General features: G+C 38.8%; 1 protein-coding gene and 1 long non-coding RNA gene across 3 annotated transcripts in view; both read left to right on the plus strand.

Annotated features, from left to right (window-relative positions):
• The window catches only part of LOC103146772 (endothelin-2), a 32,530-nt gene extending 17,141 nt beyond the window's left edge, over window positions 1-15,389 (plus strand). For both annotated transcript variants that reach the window (XM_016677842.1, XM_016677843.1), the window contains exons 4-6: window positions 6,343-6,496; window positions 12,561-12,680; window positions 13,393-15,389. In XM_016677842.1, coding sequence (XP_016533328.1) covers window positions 6,343-6,496; window positions 12,561-12,680; window positions 13,393-13,495 — 377 coding nt within the window. In that variant the 3' untranslated portion in view covers window positions 13,496-15,389. The remainder of the gene's footprint in view (window positions 1-6,342; window positions 6,497-12,560; window positions 12,681-13,392) is intronic.
• A 1,817-nt stretch (window positions 15,390-17,206) lies between these two features.
• The window catches only part of LOC103146771 (uncharacterized), a 6,305-nt gene continuing 5,002 nt past the window's right edge, over window positions 17,207-18,509 (plus strand). Inside the window, exon 1 of the long non-coding RNA XR_477179.2 lies at window positions 17,207-17,408. This is a non-coding gene — a long non-coding RNA (uncharacterized LOC103146771). The remainder of the gene's footprint in view (window positions 17,409-18,509) is intronic.

Here is an 18,509-nt window from a genome sequence, read left to right on the forward strand (position 1 = left end):
CTCCTGGACGCAGAGAGAGAGAAGGAGGAATGAAAATCGTCTTCGATTATTCTATTCTCAGGTTTAAACATTCATAATGAATTGTAATATGGCTGCATTGTTGTTATTTTTCTAAAGTTTGACTGTTAATAATTAGTTAATTATATATTTTTCCATTATTCAATTATCATAATTTATTAGTTGGTTGATCTGATCAGTTTGTTTTCAGTGGTTTAAGTGCATGTTGGAAGTTTAGGTGTAAAGTTTCTTCAATTATTATTATTAATAGTAATAATAATAATAATAATAGTCCATATTAATAGTCTAGAATGAACGTCTTTAGGCGAATGAAATTCTAACATTATTAATAATTTGCTAAATTAACATAACAATTAATCATAACTAATTAAGCCAAACATCGTCAGTCGTCGTTTCAGAGCTCAACCTGCGATTTGCCTCTTTTACTCTGCAGACATACATGTGAACCAACACAAGCAAATTTCCATGACTTGCTGCATAAAGCATGAATGTTTATGGAAGCACATAAAGGCTGCAGAACACTAAAGGAAATTATAGGAGAGGAAGCCGCGTTGCTGACGGCTGCTCAGCGGACTGAACTGCTGCCAGGAGGGGAGACAGAACATCTCAAGATGTGAAATGGAAAAAATGTTGTGTTTGCATCCATAAAGCATGACTCATGGCCCGGAGCAGGGAAACAATAAACTACCAGCTTTCAGCATGAAATCTGATGTCCCGTCTTAGGCAGGACACGGGTTTGTGTTTTGACTCGCACACTGAGGAAAATGCTGGTATTGTTACAGATGTGGCAGCAGACATGAATAATATTAGTCTGAGTTTTTACAACTGAAGCTGGAACGTCACAAACAAGCAATTCTGAAACATCTCAGGACTTAAATTTCAAATTGGCTCAAGACGAACATCAAACCAGTAAATGCTTGCATGTGGTTTGCCTCGCTCTGGCTTCCATTAACAGATCGTAGAACATCCTGGTAAAATGCTGGTGGTTTTATTGTTTTAACATCTTTTTTCTAGTTTTGTTTATGCTTTTCACAGCAGCAGGAGACTTCTCTGAGCTGCTCAGACTTTTGAATCTAACCTCACTGACCGTGAAACCGCTGATTGATTTGCTCGTTTACCAGAACCGATTTTGCGCCGCAGAGTTTGGTCTGCCGGTTGCAGAGCGTCGATCCTCCAGCAGCTCTGAACAAACAGAAAGTAAACTTCAGTAAGAATCTGAAGCGCTCCTCTGCAGCCTTTCTGACCTTTTTTCACTCCACTGGGTTTGATATTAGGCTCTAGGCAGTTAATGACTGCTGGTTAAACAGACTTCTAGGTTTTAGATTGAAATGCCTGCAGCTCAGAAAGCTTTCAGACGTGTCTGATTCATCGATGGCCGACTCTAACCTGACATGATTCAGGGCAGACAGGAAACCAAAACCAAGTCAGGTGAGATTGTTTGTCCTTCATGAGACTGAATTATGTTGGTGAGGAAGAAACGGCGATGACAGCCGGGAACCTTCAGGTGATGAGTTGACTGGACTGGACTTTGGAAGAGGAGGAAAGTTTGATATTGGCACCATTAGAGTCTGTGGTTGAAGAGTTGAAGCCTTTCAGGAAGGAAGGTGAAAGTTCATCCTTCTCAGACACGTTTGATGCAGTTCAGGTTTAAATCAGGAATGTTTTACTCTGCTGAAGGTTTTCACAGGGATTCAGACATGCTGAACATTTACAGTTTTACTTTTTTTTTAATTCTCTGACTTTAAATTTCGGTTTTTGTGTCATTTTCTGACACTTTTCCTTTGGACCACATGTCAGTTCTGACCCTGCAAAGTATTTTATGTGGCCCTCTAGACTCTAAAGGGACACATAAATATAACCTTTGAGACAACAGCTGTGAGTTTAAATTTAATTTTATCAATAAAATTGAAGCTGTTTTTCTGTATTCTGACAAATCCTATCAATCAGTTTCTTTCACGATCGAGAAATCCACACAAAATCAACAGATTCCCCATTTTTTCACATTAAGGTATTTTATCCTGCTGCAAATTTTCCTCAGAAACGGTTAAAGACATTACTAACTCCCACCTGCAGGTGGCAGTAATTCTTACTTCTACTAAACTACAGCCTCAACTTTACTTGAATTCAAGTTACAGTCCATGATCAATAACAGAAGGTAACAAAAACTTACATTTTCATAAAATATTGCAAAATTTCTCATTTTGAATGTAAAAAAAGTCACAAAAATTGTAAAAAAAAAATTCCTGCAGGAACTAATTAGTGTGAAAAGATGTTAAATGTTATTTAATTTTAAGATGAAATTGTTGAATGCAGAGACTGTTATTAATATTTTAACAGTTAAGAGATTTTTATCAATTCATTCTGGCACAACCGGCCCTTTAAAACATTCACCCACGTTTGACACTCCGGCCTCCGACTGTCTGATCGTCTGACATCTGGGAGCCTCACTTGGTTTGTTGGAAAGTCCAAAAGGCTTCAGCAGGATCAATGACCTGACAAACAGCCTGAATGACTGTGTGTCGAACCACCATCATCAGAAATATGTTAACATCTAATAAAAGCCAAATGATTCCTGCTGAAGGGTCAGACATAAAAGTCTTCCTGATCTTTGCAGAAAAAGTTTTAAGGTCAGTTTGAAGTAGATGCAAAGTGAAAACATGCTGAAGGATTGTCAGAGAAGCTGTTAGACGAACAGGAACCAGATTTATTTGGGTGAACACATGGATTTCATCATTCAAAGAACGGTGTGTTGAGATTTGAGGAAAGGAAAAGAAAGAGACCTTTTGAATTTTTAACTTTTGATCTTCTTGTGTATTTTTTAAAAAAATGTTTTCAGTATGTTTAGTTTGATTCGGGCATTGATCTGGGCAGCTAAAGTCCCCAAAGCTCCAGTCAAAGCAGGTCTTGAACCAGAATCTTCTGGTGGCTTTTTATGTGTTCACAACATTTTAGGAGAAAATCCAGTTTATAAACTTAAAGGGCAGCGAATGAAAAGGCCGAGCGTTTTGTTTTTACATGGGAATGTGTAAGTACTATTGTGATGAGAGAGAGTAGAAGTACACAAAATGCCTAGATTTATAAATCATACAAGCAGAGCAAAAACAATGGACAGGAAAAAGGTTAACATCCATTTTAACTGGGAAAAAGTGGAAGTTTGAACATAAATCACATTAGAAACAGAAGAATAAAAAAGAATCGATTTGCTCCAATACTTTGTGTTTACATGAGGGAATAAATGGAAGAACTGAACTCCAAAATCTCATGTAAAGAAGCCGTGTCAAATATTATTTTTGACAGTTGAATTTAATAACCTGGCAGAATGTCAGACTGGTGAAAAGACACAGTTCCTCAGATTGTGAGGTTGAGACATGTGAGCTGCTTGTTTAACTTTGCATGGATAAACCAATGTGTCCACAGGCAGGAAATTGAATGAGGGCGCGCTCTGTGTGCTTTTGGATACACGATGACCGTGGCTAAAAGGCGTGACATCGCCTTTCAGCGCCGCCTCCAACCTGTCGGCGCTCAGGACTCTGACCTGCAGGCGTCCTCCAGTCGCTGTGACCTCCTGACCTCTCTGCTGTCCAAACTGTGACAAATCTGAAAGAAATGAATTTTCCAAGCTCAAGCTGAACACCACAGATCCAACTCTGGTTTTTAATCCATCAGGAAGTTTATCTGTGAAATCAACCCAGACTGACTTCTCACCTGCAGCGTTCAGAAACCTGCTGCAGTCGCTAATTCCTGGAATGTTTTTTGTTTCTTTCCGAAACAAGCACATTTATATTAATATTTTATGTTTCACCAAATCAAGATAGACTAAATGGAAACAGTATTCCTGAGTAAACTCTGGGTTCTGGTTCATAAAACAAACTCCAACTGGTGGAAACATTAAACAGACATCTTGTTAGCTGGATGTGGATGTTGCTGTTTAAAGCCCAGCTGGACGTTGTGCTGCCCCTTCATCATCTGCTGACCTGTGACTGATGGATGAATCTCTGGCTGTGGTGACAGATGCTACTGAGAGCCGACCCAGAGGAGAACTCATGTTTTCATTTTCTCATAAACAGGCCAATATGTGGTAGTTTTCTGCTTTGGTTGAAGTTAGTTTGTTGGTATACTGCTTTAGCGTTAGCATAACTTCTGGATCTGATTAGAACTTTACATTTATTTATAGGTCCTCCCTCTAACTGCCTATTTTAACACATTCCACTGTGCCAAGGAATTTCAGTATTAATACAAAATATACCTTAATATGCATTAATATTGAAACCATCTTAGCAACTACTGCAGACACTAACATCGACAGCCAATCAGCATGAAGTAAAATAATGGCTGCTTCTGATTGGCTGCTTTACCAGTCATGTTTAGTTGCATTGAGCCGAGGATTTTCAGATTCGAATGTTTCAGATATGGTCTAAAATGTCCATGGATGGTTGCGTCCACACGGCGCCGAGGATTTTACATTGAGAAATATTATGTTTCAGTTTCACAAAGACTTTGTTCTTCTCCTAAAGAGTTAAATGAGTCAGTGCTGTTTTCCAAGATGTCCTGAGAGGCCACTGAATGTTCCTAAAAATAAAACGAACCCAAAGCGCTAAAATTAGCCAAAGCATCCCAGAAGTTTTTGTGCATCAGTTCACAAAATAACAGCTTCCTTTGAAACTTTACATGAACAACAACCTCAAGTATTTCATTCTCCAGGACAGAGCAGCATGAAGACTGGAGCGTTTATAGAGAGGAGAGGTGTTATTTTGCTCCTGTCGTGTAAAACCCTCTATAGACGCCCAAACATTCCCGTGTGCGCTGTAAGCTACATCAAAGCCTATCTGTGGTCTCTCTCTGCTTTATAGGTCCTGAGTGCTGGTTTTAACATGCCCTTATGTGCATGTTGTTATGTGCCAGTGAGTGTTCAGGTGTAGACTCTGAGCTGCAGTGCATTATTTTCGTTCATGCTGTGGCCTTTATGCAGTTTACTGGTGTGAGGCCAGATATAAGGGTTAGAAACCAACAGCTAAAGGAAGAGTTTGTCAGCCAGGAGCCAACGTCTTATTGCACCAAGTAGTTTGTGGACTACTTTCTGCAACCTTGTGTCTATCAAGTTGAATAATTTCTTACTTTGTTGAACTGAAAGAAAAGCCAGATTTTTATCTACATCGCAGTATTTTTTCAAGCTGCCAGTGATCCAAGCGTCGTTTATAACCTTGTAAAAATATTCATGGTCCTTGAAGATTTTCACAGTTATGCTAAATAATCCCAAACAAAATGTTGCAGACAAAGAAAAAAGAAGCTGTACACTGGATCCACATCCATGTGTGGCTGGGTAATGGCGGAAAATGCACCTATTCACAGATTTTTATCGTTGAGCACGAATGAAAGATTTCAAAGAAAGCAGAAACTCCATCACCATTGCTCTTCTCTCTAATCCGGCACAGTTTCAAAATATTATACAGGAGCTGAACTGTGTGGTGACTTTCCTCCAGGATCGTCCAGTATTAACGCCGTCCGTCATCCCGCCATGTTCCTGCTGAAGAGAAGCTTTTCCACAGCATGAGGCGGAACCACGGCCCGAATGGGATCAGTGTGTCCAGCATGTGGGGGTTCCACCACACTGAGTTTTCACAAGTGGGACAAAAAGTCTTTCAAATGCTGGAATATGATTTTGTTTGCTTTTGTTTACATTACTAACTAATTATAACTTCTATCAGACTTTTGTGTGAATGGTTTGTGAACCTAAAGTGCAGAAGAAGAACGTCACACAGCAGCGCGTTGTTTACAGAACTACTAATGTTCACTGGTGTCCAATTATTGATCAGTTTTGAAAGAGAAAGAGAGCAAAGAGAACTGACGTGTTATCAAAGCCAGTTTCTGCTGTTTTTATTACCTTCATCCAACATGTTAGCACTTCTGTCTTCAGCTCCTTCTGTTGCTGAATTGTGACGCATGTCTCATGTTGGTGATGTAAAAGTCCGATAAAATCCAACATGACTGTCCAGGCTGTGGAAACTAGCAGATATTTATTCAATTTAGCACCAAATATTGGAAGTGGCACAAATCAGATATTTTTTCGGGTGAAATGATCTGAACTGGGCCGTTCAGACACCATGAATTTTTAAACTAGATTTTTTACAGCAGTTTTTTGTCTGAATGTGCAGAGGTGTGATGCTCAGACCTCATGTCGCCTCTCATCCTGGCTGTAACTGCACTGGCATTGAGATGATCTCTCTACCTTCAACAATAAAAACAAAATGTAAATGTTTTACCTGAAAGATTGCTCATTTGGAGCTTATAGTTCATATTAATCACTTTGTTTCCTCTGTTTCCCAGCATCTGACATGAGCCCTGTGGCGGAGGAGGGCCCCCTCGCGCAGCTCGCCCACACAGCCCACCGGCGGGAAAAGCGCTGCTCCTGTGAGAACCAGAAAGACAAGGAGTGTATTTTTTTCTGTCACATCGGCATCGTCTGGGTCAACACCCCGAGGTGAGGAAACGGAGGTCATCATTAAACATTTTAGGAGTTTGTTATCATGGTAATGGCTGAGCTGGAGTGCTGGGCTGATGATGAAGAATAGCAGAGATAAGACTCAATCTGCAGTAGCCGTTGGGTTTCTGAGGGAGGATGGGAGGACATGCAAACAGCAGCTGCAGTCCAAAACGAAGACAAACTGTCTCTGTGGTCCCGGTTCCTCATCACTGTTTAAAGTCATTACATTTACAGATGTGTAGAAACTGCAGCTTTAACTAACATCAAGTTTCTTCAGAAATCTGTTGGACACAAACGATCTGAAATCATTTCTACAACCTCTAATTAAAAGACAACAATCCAATAATATTTTCCAAGATCAGTGATAAATGAAGAACAAATGCTGCAGTAAAGTTTAAGCCTCTTTAATTAAAAACATAGTTATTCTTTGCATGCTTGACATTACCTGATTAATTTAGCTAAAGTCAAACATTTTCTGAAGAGAGTAGCAGTTTTCCAAAGTGAAGTTTGTCCTGATATAAATCTCCCCAGCTGGGAGGAAGAATGTCAAAGACGTCATGGTTTCCCCCGGAGAATATGTTTCTAATGAGGATGCTAACACGAAACTCAGACCAGATGTCCCGGGAAACCATCCACATGTACAAAACAATCAAAACACATAAATCCAGGAATTATCCAATGGGTGATAAAAGGGAATCAGGCAGTAATGCAAACGCTTTTTAAGAACAGTTTTCTGGAAAGTATGGAACAAATGACCTCATTTGTTGCTCAGCTATAATTTTTGACACAAACTGTCTTCCATAAACTCTGATCTTTATTCCTTTTCATAAATTTACAGTTGGATTAAAATCATTTGACTTGATAATCCTTTTCTTGGGAATGTTTTACATTTCTCTGTTCATCCTTCGTTTAGTCACATGATGTTCCCACTTCCTAACTTCTCTACTGGTAAACATGGCGCATGCAGTGGCGTCTAAAGAGTTAATTTTTGGTCTCACCTGACCATAACATAGACCCCGTTCTTTAATGGGTTCTGGAACAAACCTTAAACCAGATTCAACATGCTTTTCCTTCAGCAGTGGAGTCTTGTGCAGTGAGTGGGCATAATTTTAAGGTTTGTTTGCTAATTTAATGTGCATGTTCATTTAAGTTAGAAGACATTAAAAAAAATTACAGGTGAGAATTCATGGAGAACTCGACAGTGACAGTCATACGATGTTTTATAAAATGTATGACATGGAACAAAACACAACTTGTTCAAAACAACAAAGATGTGAAAGTATCAGCAGAAATGTAATTGAAAATGAGTAAAACTGTGGAAGTAACTGCAGAAACCAGCAGTGATTTAAACAGCTGCTGGGAGGAAGAGCCTGTGATTACGCTCATTTTTGCAGACAGGATGCAGAAATCTGTCGTTGAGTTTATCAACAGATTCATTCAGACTTTGTGAAACTCACACCAACAGCATGTTCTGCAGCGTTAGGTTGCAAAGATCTTACCCATCATGCTCCTGGGGTGATTCCTTGGTAATAAATTAGGTTTTTATAGGCCACCAGTTAGGTTTAAACTGGTTTTAATTCCTGCTGATGGTAACTTCATTTCAATCTTTTTTTAATATACAGAAACCATCATGTTGAGATATTATGAGAATATTGATTGTAATCAAGACACATTTTGCAATATTTTACATCTGCTCCATCATCTTAAGGACTCCTGTGTAGAGTATTAAAAATGGTAAGTAGCGGGTCCTCAGTCAGGTAGTTTAGGCGCCATGCCGAGTGCCTGATGATAACTTCTGGTCCCAGAACCAGAGTGGTGCCTGCCGTCCTGGACTGTTTTAGGTAACTTCGGCCCTAAAACGTTGCTGAAGTGAATGTAGCTGTTTACAACGCAGCTCCTTCCCCATAAAGTTCAAACTTTGCCTGTGAAAGGTTTACTGACGCCACAGGAATACATGTGTAAGTTAGACTAGAGACCTGAGTCAAGAAGCCAAAATGTCACTGAAACATTGTTAGGACCACATGGGTGTCTTTTAATTTGCCTGGTTTTAAATAAGAGGATCTCCATTCAGAATCACCTCCAATTAACTGGATTTTAGTTGAGTATGCACAAGCAATGACTGAGCAGTTAGCTGTGGTGGAGGTAATAAGAAAGCACATCTTTCCTAAAGAAGGTAATTTCTGGAGTGTTTCCTCTGGTTTCCTAAATAGCCGGCTTGAAACTTTTAACAACAGAATGAAGAAACCTCAAGAGTTTAAGGCTATTATAGTCAGATGCTCCTTTACCCACAACCAGTTAACCCCTCCTAGGCTGCTCCCTTTTAGAAATCGCTTACCAATGCAGACTGAAATGTTCCTCAGAAATGACTTAAACTTGTAAAACTAAAAAGTAATATCAGTGGAACCAATGAGGAAAGTGTTTTTTATAGATTGATCAAATGTGCCTGATTTCTGAAACTCTCCTTGTGTTTCCCGTCAGTTCAAGTAACAGCTAACGCTCATTTTTTTTTGTCATTTCCCATAAATTTGCAGATGTTTTGAGGCTGAATTAAAGGTCTTTACAGTCACACTCAAAATTAATTAAGTTGAGGTCAAGTAAAAACCGGGTTTCACCAAAATAGCTTCCAGAGAGGATCCCAAAGTGTCTCAGATTGTTGGTTTGGTCTAAACATAGCAGTGTGGTTACAGGAGATCTTCCTGCCTTCTCCATAAAAAGCTCTTAAACAGCAGTCGCAGTGCCCACCATCACTAACTGCCACTAAACGCTGCGGTCGCTTTCGTCTTAAATCATTCTCTTAAAAGCATTCGTCTCTTCTGTAAGCCAACTTTCCAGGTTTAGAAATGAAAACACATCATCTAATTATCAGCATTCCTAGAATCATTCTACAGTTTAAATTATTTGTGGTAATACTTCTTTTCACAAAATTCTACTGTTAATATTTTGTTTCTTCTTATTTTCACCTTTTTAATATTTTTCCAACATTCCCAGTTAGCAGCTAACTGGGAATGTTGGCTGCTAACTGGGAATGTTGGCTGCTAACTGGGAATGTTGGCTGCTTTGTTTTGTTTTGGTGTCACTTTGTGAAGTTGCACTGCAAAATGTTACACTGTGCATTTAGTTTTACACATAAATATTCTGTCAATCATTCATGATAAAAATAAAAATAATCTGAAAAATACCAACAATAAATGATACAAGCATTTCTTGTATCATTTTCTCAATAAATCCTGCTATTTATTTAATTAGATCATTTAAAAATACAAAAATCCTTTTTAAAGTCTAATTTACATAAAAGTTAACAAATCAGCAAAACTATCCATCTTTTAACTGAGAGCCTTGAAGAGGCTGGAAAATAAATCATCACTGATTTGGTGATGATTATTAAATCATCACTTCAGTTTTTTATTAGGTTGTTAAAACATCAAACATCAACTGAATCATTGGGGAGGAAAAACTGAAACAAGAGTCCCACCAAAGTAAATGTTGCATTAAAGTCAGACATTCACCCTAAGAAATGTCCAGTAAACGAGGAGTTTGTGTTTTCGATAGCTGCCTCTGCAGTCCAGGTGAAAGACGGGATGAGAGACGTGAGGAACGGCAGAACCAAACTCAATCAACGTTTTCTCAACATCTGGACACGTTTGATTTACAAAGAGACACATGGAGCAGTTTATCTGGCAGCACCGCTGTAAACATCAGCCAAACGTTGACTAATATGGCTTAAGTACTCTCAGCCTCGGTGTCCATGGCAACGCCGATGTTTGGGCAGATTTTTGTTCTCGTGTCAGCAGCTGTCAGGTCATATTTTCAGGTAAAAAAAAGACATTCTGTATTAAAGCTGGGAGCTGTTGTGTTTGGTGGAAGTAAATCAAAACTACATGTACTCAGCATGAACCTTCTTCTTCTAGGGCTTTTAAGGACTTATTTCTTTTCCAGGAGGGAACAGTTTTACAGCACACAACTGCAGCCATTTTAAAATACAGAAAATGGAGGCAAACGTTGGAACGCATCGAGGATTTCTTCTGATTTATAAAGAGGGGAAAATCTTCATGCAGGCAGTTAAATATTTCTAGTTTCTGTGCCTCCAAATAAACACATGCAGTTTCCAAATGATTCTATTTTTGTAAGGAAAAAGTTATATAAACCAATCACTGTTAAATCAAAAGAACCCAAAAGTCTGCATCACTTAAAAAAGTCATGGTGATAATCCCCAAAAGAACATCAGCACTGCTGTCACACACGGTAGAGGCAGCATAGTGATCTGGGAATGCTTTTCTGCATGAAGGAGAACCAGATCCACATCTGAATGATTCAGAAAAACAACTAGATAAAGTTCTGGAGTGGCCTAGTCAAAGTATGGACTTAAATCTGAATGAGATGCTTTAATATAACCTGAAAATGTTTTATTATGCTGGAAAACTTTAAGTCAGAGTGGAATAAATTGTTGCTAATCCTAATCCATGAATCTTTCAAATGTCATCATTCGTTATCTTGTTATCACCTGTTGGTCTGAAACAGTTCAGTGGGGCAACAAAGGAAAACAGAAGGACATCAAGTCTGAATGTAAAATGATGTGAATCCATAACAGATTCAATCAGGCAGCTTTCTATCAAACGGCTGGAGAAATATGACGAATATATGATGATGATGATGATGATGATGATGATGAATGAATGTAAACGTGTGGCTGCAGCTGCGGTCATAAAATAACTCCAACAGCAGCTGCAGGTCCGGCTGCAGACGTTTGGTTCTTCTAAAGCCAGAAGGCTGCAGAGGTCATCAGACCTGCAGCCGTCCAGTAGCTGCAACTCATCGATGAAGGCAGAGGAAATGTTGGCACCGATTTCTGGGCTGTTTGATGTTTCTGGCAAAAACATCTGGGAAGAAACATCGAGTTTCTGCCGTTACTCATCGAGCCGCAGTTCAGTAGTTCAGGTCACCCAGATTTATTCCTCCTGTAACCCAAGGAAGGATCCTCTGACACTCAGGTGGAGGCAGCAGCAGGGAGGTCAACAAGCTGCTGAGAGGAAAATAAATGATATTGTAGAAATGAGGAGGAGGAGGAGGAGATGAAAGGGGCTGTATGTTATCTCCAGCTATGGGGGGAAATGAGATCCAGATGTGGTGCCAATAACAGAGGCGTTCAACTCTTACACGTCTAAATTTGGTTCAAAAATGTTCCATTTGGAAGCAATTCTGGTTTAATTTGCTGTTACACCTTTATTTAACCCTGAGGCGTTCAGCTGCAGACGGTTCCCGCTGCGGTCGCATTAATGCAGCCGAGGGTCCGGCTTTAACCTGCAGCCGCTCGGCACCGCGCACATCCAGAAACCCGCTCAGAACGGATCACAGGAGCCGTGTTTGTGGTTCGTATTAAACTTTGGCTCACAGAAGGATAATTGCAGCTCTTTGATGGATTTCTGGGAAATCCTTTCCAAACCTTCCAGTTTGTAATCGTGAGCTCGAGTTTATTTTGAGTTCAGGTTTATCTGTCATGAGCTGTAAATACTGAATTCACGGAAATCCTCTACTCTGAAAAAACAATGCCACAAATATCCAAATTAAAGAAATATAGACTTATTGTGTAAAAATGTCAGACTATTAAAGACCTGTCAGATGTCCCCGTTCATAAATCTGACTGCAGAAACTTCCTGTGAAGTTTGAACAAAAACAAACTCAGAGGTTCCTGCACCGAAAACGGACTGAATGTTAAACTTTAGGAAGAAAGACTGAATGAATCCCAAGATGCTGCGAAGTAGAAATGTATATTCATGCATATATTTTTTAATCAAAATATAAATATTTAATAAAATTAACCTTCTTTGATGAGATGCACATCAAATATATTCAAAAGAAAATACATCTTGGAAATTGGCACTAAATATTTACTTCCATATTAAATATTTAGCCTCAAACTAAACTTTTGCTCCCAGCTAAATATTTAACTGGTTGTGTAGAATCAAACTGATCCTCCAGTTTCAAGCAGATAATTTTTTAACATTGAAGCCATTTTATCAGAACCGTATTTTTAAAATAAACGGCTGAATCTTTTGTCTTGCAGCCAAGTGGTGCCGTACGGATTCGGGTCGGTGCGCCTGCGGAGGGAGCTGCAGCGCTGCTTCTGTACGGACTCACAGGACACAGAGTGTTCCAGCTTCTGCTCTGAGCACATACAAACACTGTGGGTGAACACACACACACACACACACACATGCATGTTGATTTAAACATGGACTGGATGTAAAAACTGAGATAAGCTGCAGGGCCTGGTGGGGGATTTTACCGCCTCTTTCTTCCCTTCTGCTGCTCATCCAACACTTAGATTTCCTCCTCCTGCAACTCTGCAGACAAATAAACATACAAGCACAAATGGACACAATGTGTAATCACTGTATTACATTTTATATTTGCAAATTTGGTTCCTTGCATTGTTGTAAATATTAGTGCCGGTTCACTCCCTGATGATGTTTGAGTCTGTTTGTCTCTTAAAAACAGTGATGAAGCCCGTTTCACTTTTTCTAAGTAATTTTAAAATGTCTTATTTAATACCTAAAATGTTCAAAGGACTGGATCAACCAATCAAGTTTATTTGTGTAGCATATTTCAGCAACAAGCAGTTCAAACTGCTTTATATCATTAAAAACATAAAAATAAAGTCATGAAAACAAAATACAGTCACCAGGTGAGAGACTAGCAGCAAATGTTACATTTTGTTGAGTATAATCACCAAAATCATTCATAGTTTCTTTATAAAAAAACGTTTTCAGATTTATAAATCTTTATTCTGTTCCGTCTTTATAAGAAGAGAATTGTTCATATTTATTGGCTTCATAACAACCCTACATTTAAATAGACATTAAAACTGTTTTATTTTGTCTCTTTTTTTCCTGCAGGGAGGAGAACGCTGCTGTGAAGAGGAAGACTGAGAAGATGAAGAGCTACAGAACTGCATTGTGGGAAAAAAGAAGCCGGCACGCTCTCAAACACCAGACCTGAGACGGCGGCGCCTCACCACTAACACCAGCTCTTCAGAACCGAAGTCCTTAAAGTATCTAAAGCAACTCATATCGGACCCGTTAGTACGTCACGCCGGTCCGGTCGTGTACAGTGACGTTTTTTGTTAATGTGATGATGATGATGATGTTTGAACCGGAGCTTTGAACACTGACAGGCTTTGGCTCACAAAAAGTATGAACATGTGACCTTTGTGTTGACTCCAATCCGGTTTAGATCCGGTTAGAAACAGCCGATCCGCAGAGAACCTCAAACCTGAGCGTCCAGGGAGTCTTTACAGCTTTACAGGAGAGTTCCACAGTAAAAACTCCACAACTTTTTATGTTTTGTCACATTACAACCATAAACTTCACTACATGTTTAGGTCATTTTATGTGACAGGGCCGTCCGCCTAAACAGACTGAGCCTAGAGGTTCCTGGTATCTCTGGAGGAGCTGCAGAAATCCACAGCTCAGGTTGTAGAGGTTAAGGGCAAATGTTGGCTGCACACCACAAGTCTGGAAAAGAGTAGGAACATGTTGAAAGAAAACTGTAAAAATCTATTTTGGAGTTTATGACAAATCAACAAACATATAAGTCATATAAGATGTCCAGTTAGCCACTATACCTGCTGAGTTAGAATGGTCTAGTCAAAGTACAATTGAAAATCTGTGACAAAACTTTATTCTACCTGATATAACTCAAGTTATTTTTCTGGGATGATTTGTTGGGGTTTAGGAGACCCAATGAAATTCATTTTAGTTTGCGGTTGTTATGTCACAAAATGTAAGAATGTTTGAAGGGAGAAAACACTTTTCAATCTTACTACAGCTTGTATGGTGCAGTAAAAGGGACAAAAATCAGACAAATGGACAGTCTGTGTCCATTTGACACAAGATAAGTCTGAACAAGTGAAATACCAAATCCTGCTTTCAGTTAATATATAATTATGCCTGTTGCGTTCACACCTTTTTCCATCTGACTTTTTCCTTCCACTAAACTTTCTGTGAATATGCTCAGATACAACGCTCTGTGAACAGCCAGTTCACAGATGTTGAAAATAAATCTGGCAGCTCACCAATAAGAGGTTATTTGTCTTAACAGCAGCGCTTCATGACCAAGGAGAACATTGTGTCCAGTTCATTTTTTTAACAGAAAAATGGCTCTGAATGGTGATTTTATTTTTATTTGAATGTCTGACTTTTGTTTCTCTTACTCCATCATATCATGATCAGCAACAGGAAAAAAAAAAACAGCTTTTAGGGTCAAAAGTGAAACATACGGTGTGGAAACTAGTGGAGTACAGTATTATTTTTGCAGTTTTTTGAAGCTTTTCTTTGGATTTTGGCTTCTTAATTTCAGGCGAGTCTTTGTTACTAGCTACTCTTCTGAAAACAATTTTCCTCTCAAACATGATTTGCAGTTTGACTCTGTTAGATGTGAATTAAGCTCCTTTATGCTGGGCTCAACGGCTCTGCTCTGAATCTCCTTTTTAACATTCAGAAAAGCTGCTTAAATTTCAGCTTCAACCTGACGAGGGATGATAAATTACAGATAAAAACCGCTTGTTCACAGACTAATTGTATGATAATCGGGAAAAGGACTGTGAGGATTTCAGCTGCTGTCAGAGTTGCAGACTCATCGTGTGAATATGAATAATAATAATGATAATAATAATATATCTGTCTGTAAAGAAATGTTTTTGCTGCTTCGCATAACGTTTTGTGTATTTCTTCCATGAATGCATGCATCAACCAGCAGTAACAGCTGTTTGCTGTTTCTCTGTGTTTATATCTGCACCTTTGCTTTTTCCTCCGACATGTTAAAGTATCGCTGAAGAATAATGCACACAGATGGTAGAGTGTAAAATAAAGTATTTATTTCATGTCTAACCCTACAATCCTCTCCGTCTCTTCATCGTGGCCAAATGTTGTTACTTAAAAACCCAAAACATTCATTACAAATATGTTCAAATCCTCTGGTTTTCTATGAAATGACACGTGAGAAAGTCAAAACCTGTTCACCCATTTTTGCGATGTAGTTAACGACGTTTGACCACAAGGGGGCAGAAGAACTTCAGAAAACATGTTAAAGCCGTGGTGTCCCTGAAGAGTTGGTGTGCTGCACTGCTAACTGAAATGTTAGCTACGTTAACATTAAAGCACTATAACAACATGCTTAGGCAGAAGCTAAGGCGCTAAATTCAACCACGTTGATGCCCACCATGATTGCTTTAGTTCAACAGACTCATGGTTCACATGAACATAAAAAAGAACAAAGACATGAAACACAACAATACATAAAAAAAAACCTGAAACTGATGATACAGATTGAGAAACCTCAGAAACTCAGAGTGGTTTTCATCTCCTTGCCTTCAGCAGGGCATCTTGATCCTAAATAATAACTGAGTACCAGTTATAGAGCTGCAAAAAGGGCAACATGATTTATACAAAACACAAACACATGGAAGGTTTAAGTTTTCTGTTCAGTCTGCCGTTTCCTGAAAAACTCCAAATACGCTCAGTTGCCGTTGTGGATTTTTACAAATGGCTGATTACATCAAAAGAGTCGATTTTTTGACACAATCAGCCACTTCATTCCCTATCCAGTCATTATCTGACAACCTTTTGACCTGGAGTTTTCTGTCTGACTCGGCATCCTTGAAAATTCAGAGTAGTAGGTCCTAAAAAAAGAGCCTGGTGCCACATAACTGTTACCAGAGGAACAGCCTCTTAACCACATGTAGTCAAGTAGGCGCTAGTCAAAGAGCGGCATTAGTTTCTAACAACCAGTAGTTGGATCCAGGTCCAGTTTTGCATGCCAGTTTGCCAGCTCTAAAGTGGGACCAGGAAATAAGAAAAAACATCTCTGCCAGAGCAACAAAAAAAAAAAACATTTTAGTGATTATTTTAAATTTGTTAAATTCTTAGACACATCTACAAATAAGTTTCCTGCCACTTTAACTGGCTTAAAGCAGATATATCTGCATCCTGACTTAAAACATGAATAGTTGCAGGAATTTGATGCGTTCCATCTACATCCAGTCATTTCTTTCTGGCAGGAAATTTCCTGAAGCATTTAAGACCTAGGAAAATAACTGTCATCAAGTCTGTAAGTAGACTGTGCTCAGTTGTAATAATCCCTTCAAACAACATGGCTGCTGGATTCATATTGTATAATTGTGTTGATAGATGGTGAATGAGCTTTCAGATGTGTGATTTCTGCAGATGAGGTGGATGTCTGGATCCGTTCTAAGACTGTTTCATGATGGATGGATTCATTCGTAAGGAAACTTCTGTCATCATCAGTGAAAATTGCAAATCACCTCCATCAACATGCCAACACCTCGGAAACAATGGAGCCGGATCAGCTGGGAAAACAGAACAAGTGATGATTGAGATGTTTACTGCTGAAAACTGGCGGAGGTTAGATTGGGCATAATGCTGCCACCTGGCGGACAATCTGGGTCACAGCAGGAGGAACTGAATTAGTTTTCAAACGAAACGTGATTTGAGTTTCTGATCAGGCCTTTAATATGCCTAATATTTTTTTATTTATTCTAAAGAGATTTTAAAACAGCACACCTTCTCTTGAGCAAGGCAGTAATGATAAAACTGGACCAAACGGCAGATCTGATTCACCTTTAGGAAGGACTGGAGTCACTAATGACGCCAGGTGAAACTCATGATTGGCTACGTGCCTGACATGTGGATTAGCACCACCTAGTGAACGACATGTAGAACTACACCAGGATTTGTGGCACTAGTCAAACTAGTTTTGACGTCAGAGATGCGTTTGGATTTGTTCTCTGAAGTTATGAGGATGTGATGAAATGAAATCCTCGCAGACTTCACGCTTCTTCTCTCCGGATACTCTGACAGATGACAGCGGAAAGTTTCTTCAGATCGACCTGAAGGTGAGTTCAGGTGAATCATCCCGGTGAAAGCTGGATCTAGACCGGATCAGAAAGGTTCATGGCAAACAGCTGGAAGTATTAAGGGATAAGTTACGACGAAAAGCTATTCTATAGTTAAAATCTCATGATTGATGTTTTCATCCTGTAAAATGTATTTTACTGTATAACTTTTGCTATAGTTATAGAAGTGTGTAAGACAAATACTGTTCTTCTCTTTTTAAATCGATTCCCTTTCAAAAAGGTCAAAAATGTGGAAAAGCAGGACTCAAAATATTAATCTGTACAAAAACTAATACAAATTTTTTTCTGTTACTTTGGAGATGTAAAAATAATTTCATTGGACCTTCAGAGCCTCAGTGTGTGAACAGATGTGTTAAACATTTTCTTAGTGCCTTATGACAGATTTAGATTAACTTTAACTGTTCCTGAACAATACTGACAAAAAATTTTTAACTTTTCTATATTTAACTTGGGTAACTTAAGAAAATCAGACCACTGCTGCATAATGCAGCTACTGAATGCAAAAATACATTTTTTAAATTATAATGAGCAGATCAGATTCTGTAAAATAAAAGTAAGACAATAATAGTTTAGATGGACGGTGAAAAGGTTGATCTTATTTAAACATGGGGGGAAAAGCAAATAATGAAAACTATTAAGCTTAATGGTTAATCAAACCTTTGGTGATTTAAGATCATAATGATACAAAATATAAATAACTGGCCAAATATGTATTAAATATATTTTGAGCCTTTAATAAATAATTATTGATGTCGTTGCATCTTTTTTTGTGAGGTGATTATTTCCCCTCCATCTACTCTTGTGGTTTTATCTTTTTTTTCCATGATGGCTGCAGCCTCAGGCACCTGGTGCCATGATTAGGATGTTTGTCTTTTCTTGTCTTTGCACTGAAATTAACTTTGTTGTGTTTCTATGCATTGACAATAAAGGCTGATTCTGAAGATCCTGAAGATATACAAAACTGTGTGTGTGTGTGTGTGTGTGTGTGTGTGTGTGTGTGTGTGTGCGTGTGTGTGTTTGCGTGTGTGTTTGTGTGTGTGTGCACGTTTGTTTGTAATACCTTGTGGGGACGATTTTCCT

Source organism: Poecilia formosa, unplaced genomic scaffold, assembly GCF_000485575.1.
Source record: "Poecilia formosa unplaced genomic scaffold, Poecilia_formosa-5.1.2 Scaffold168, whole genome shotgun sequence".
Lineage (NCBI taxonomy): Eukaryota > Metazoa > Chordata > Actinopteri > Cyprinodontiformes > Poeciliidae > Poecilia > Poecilia formosa.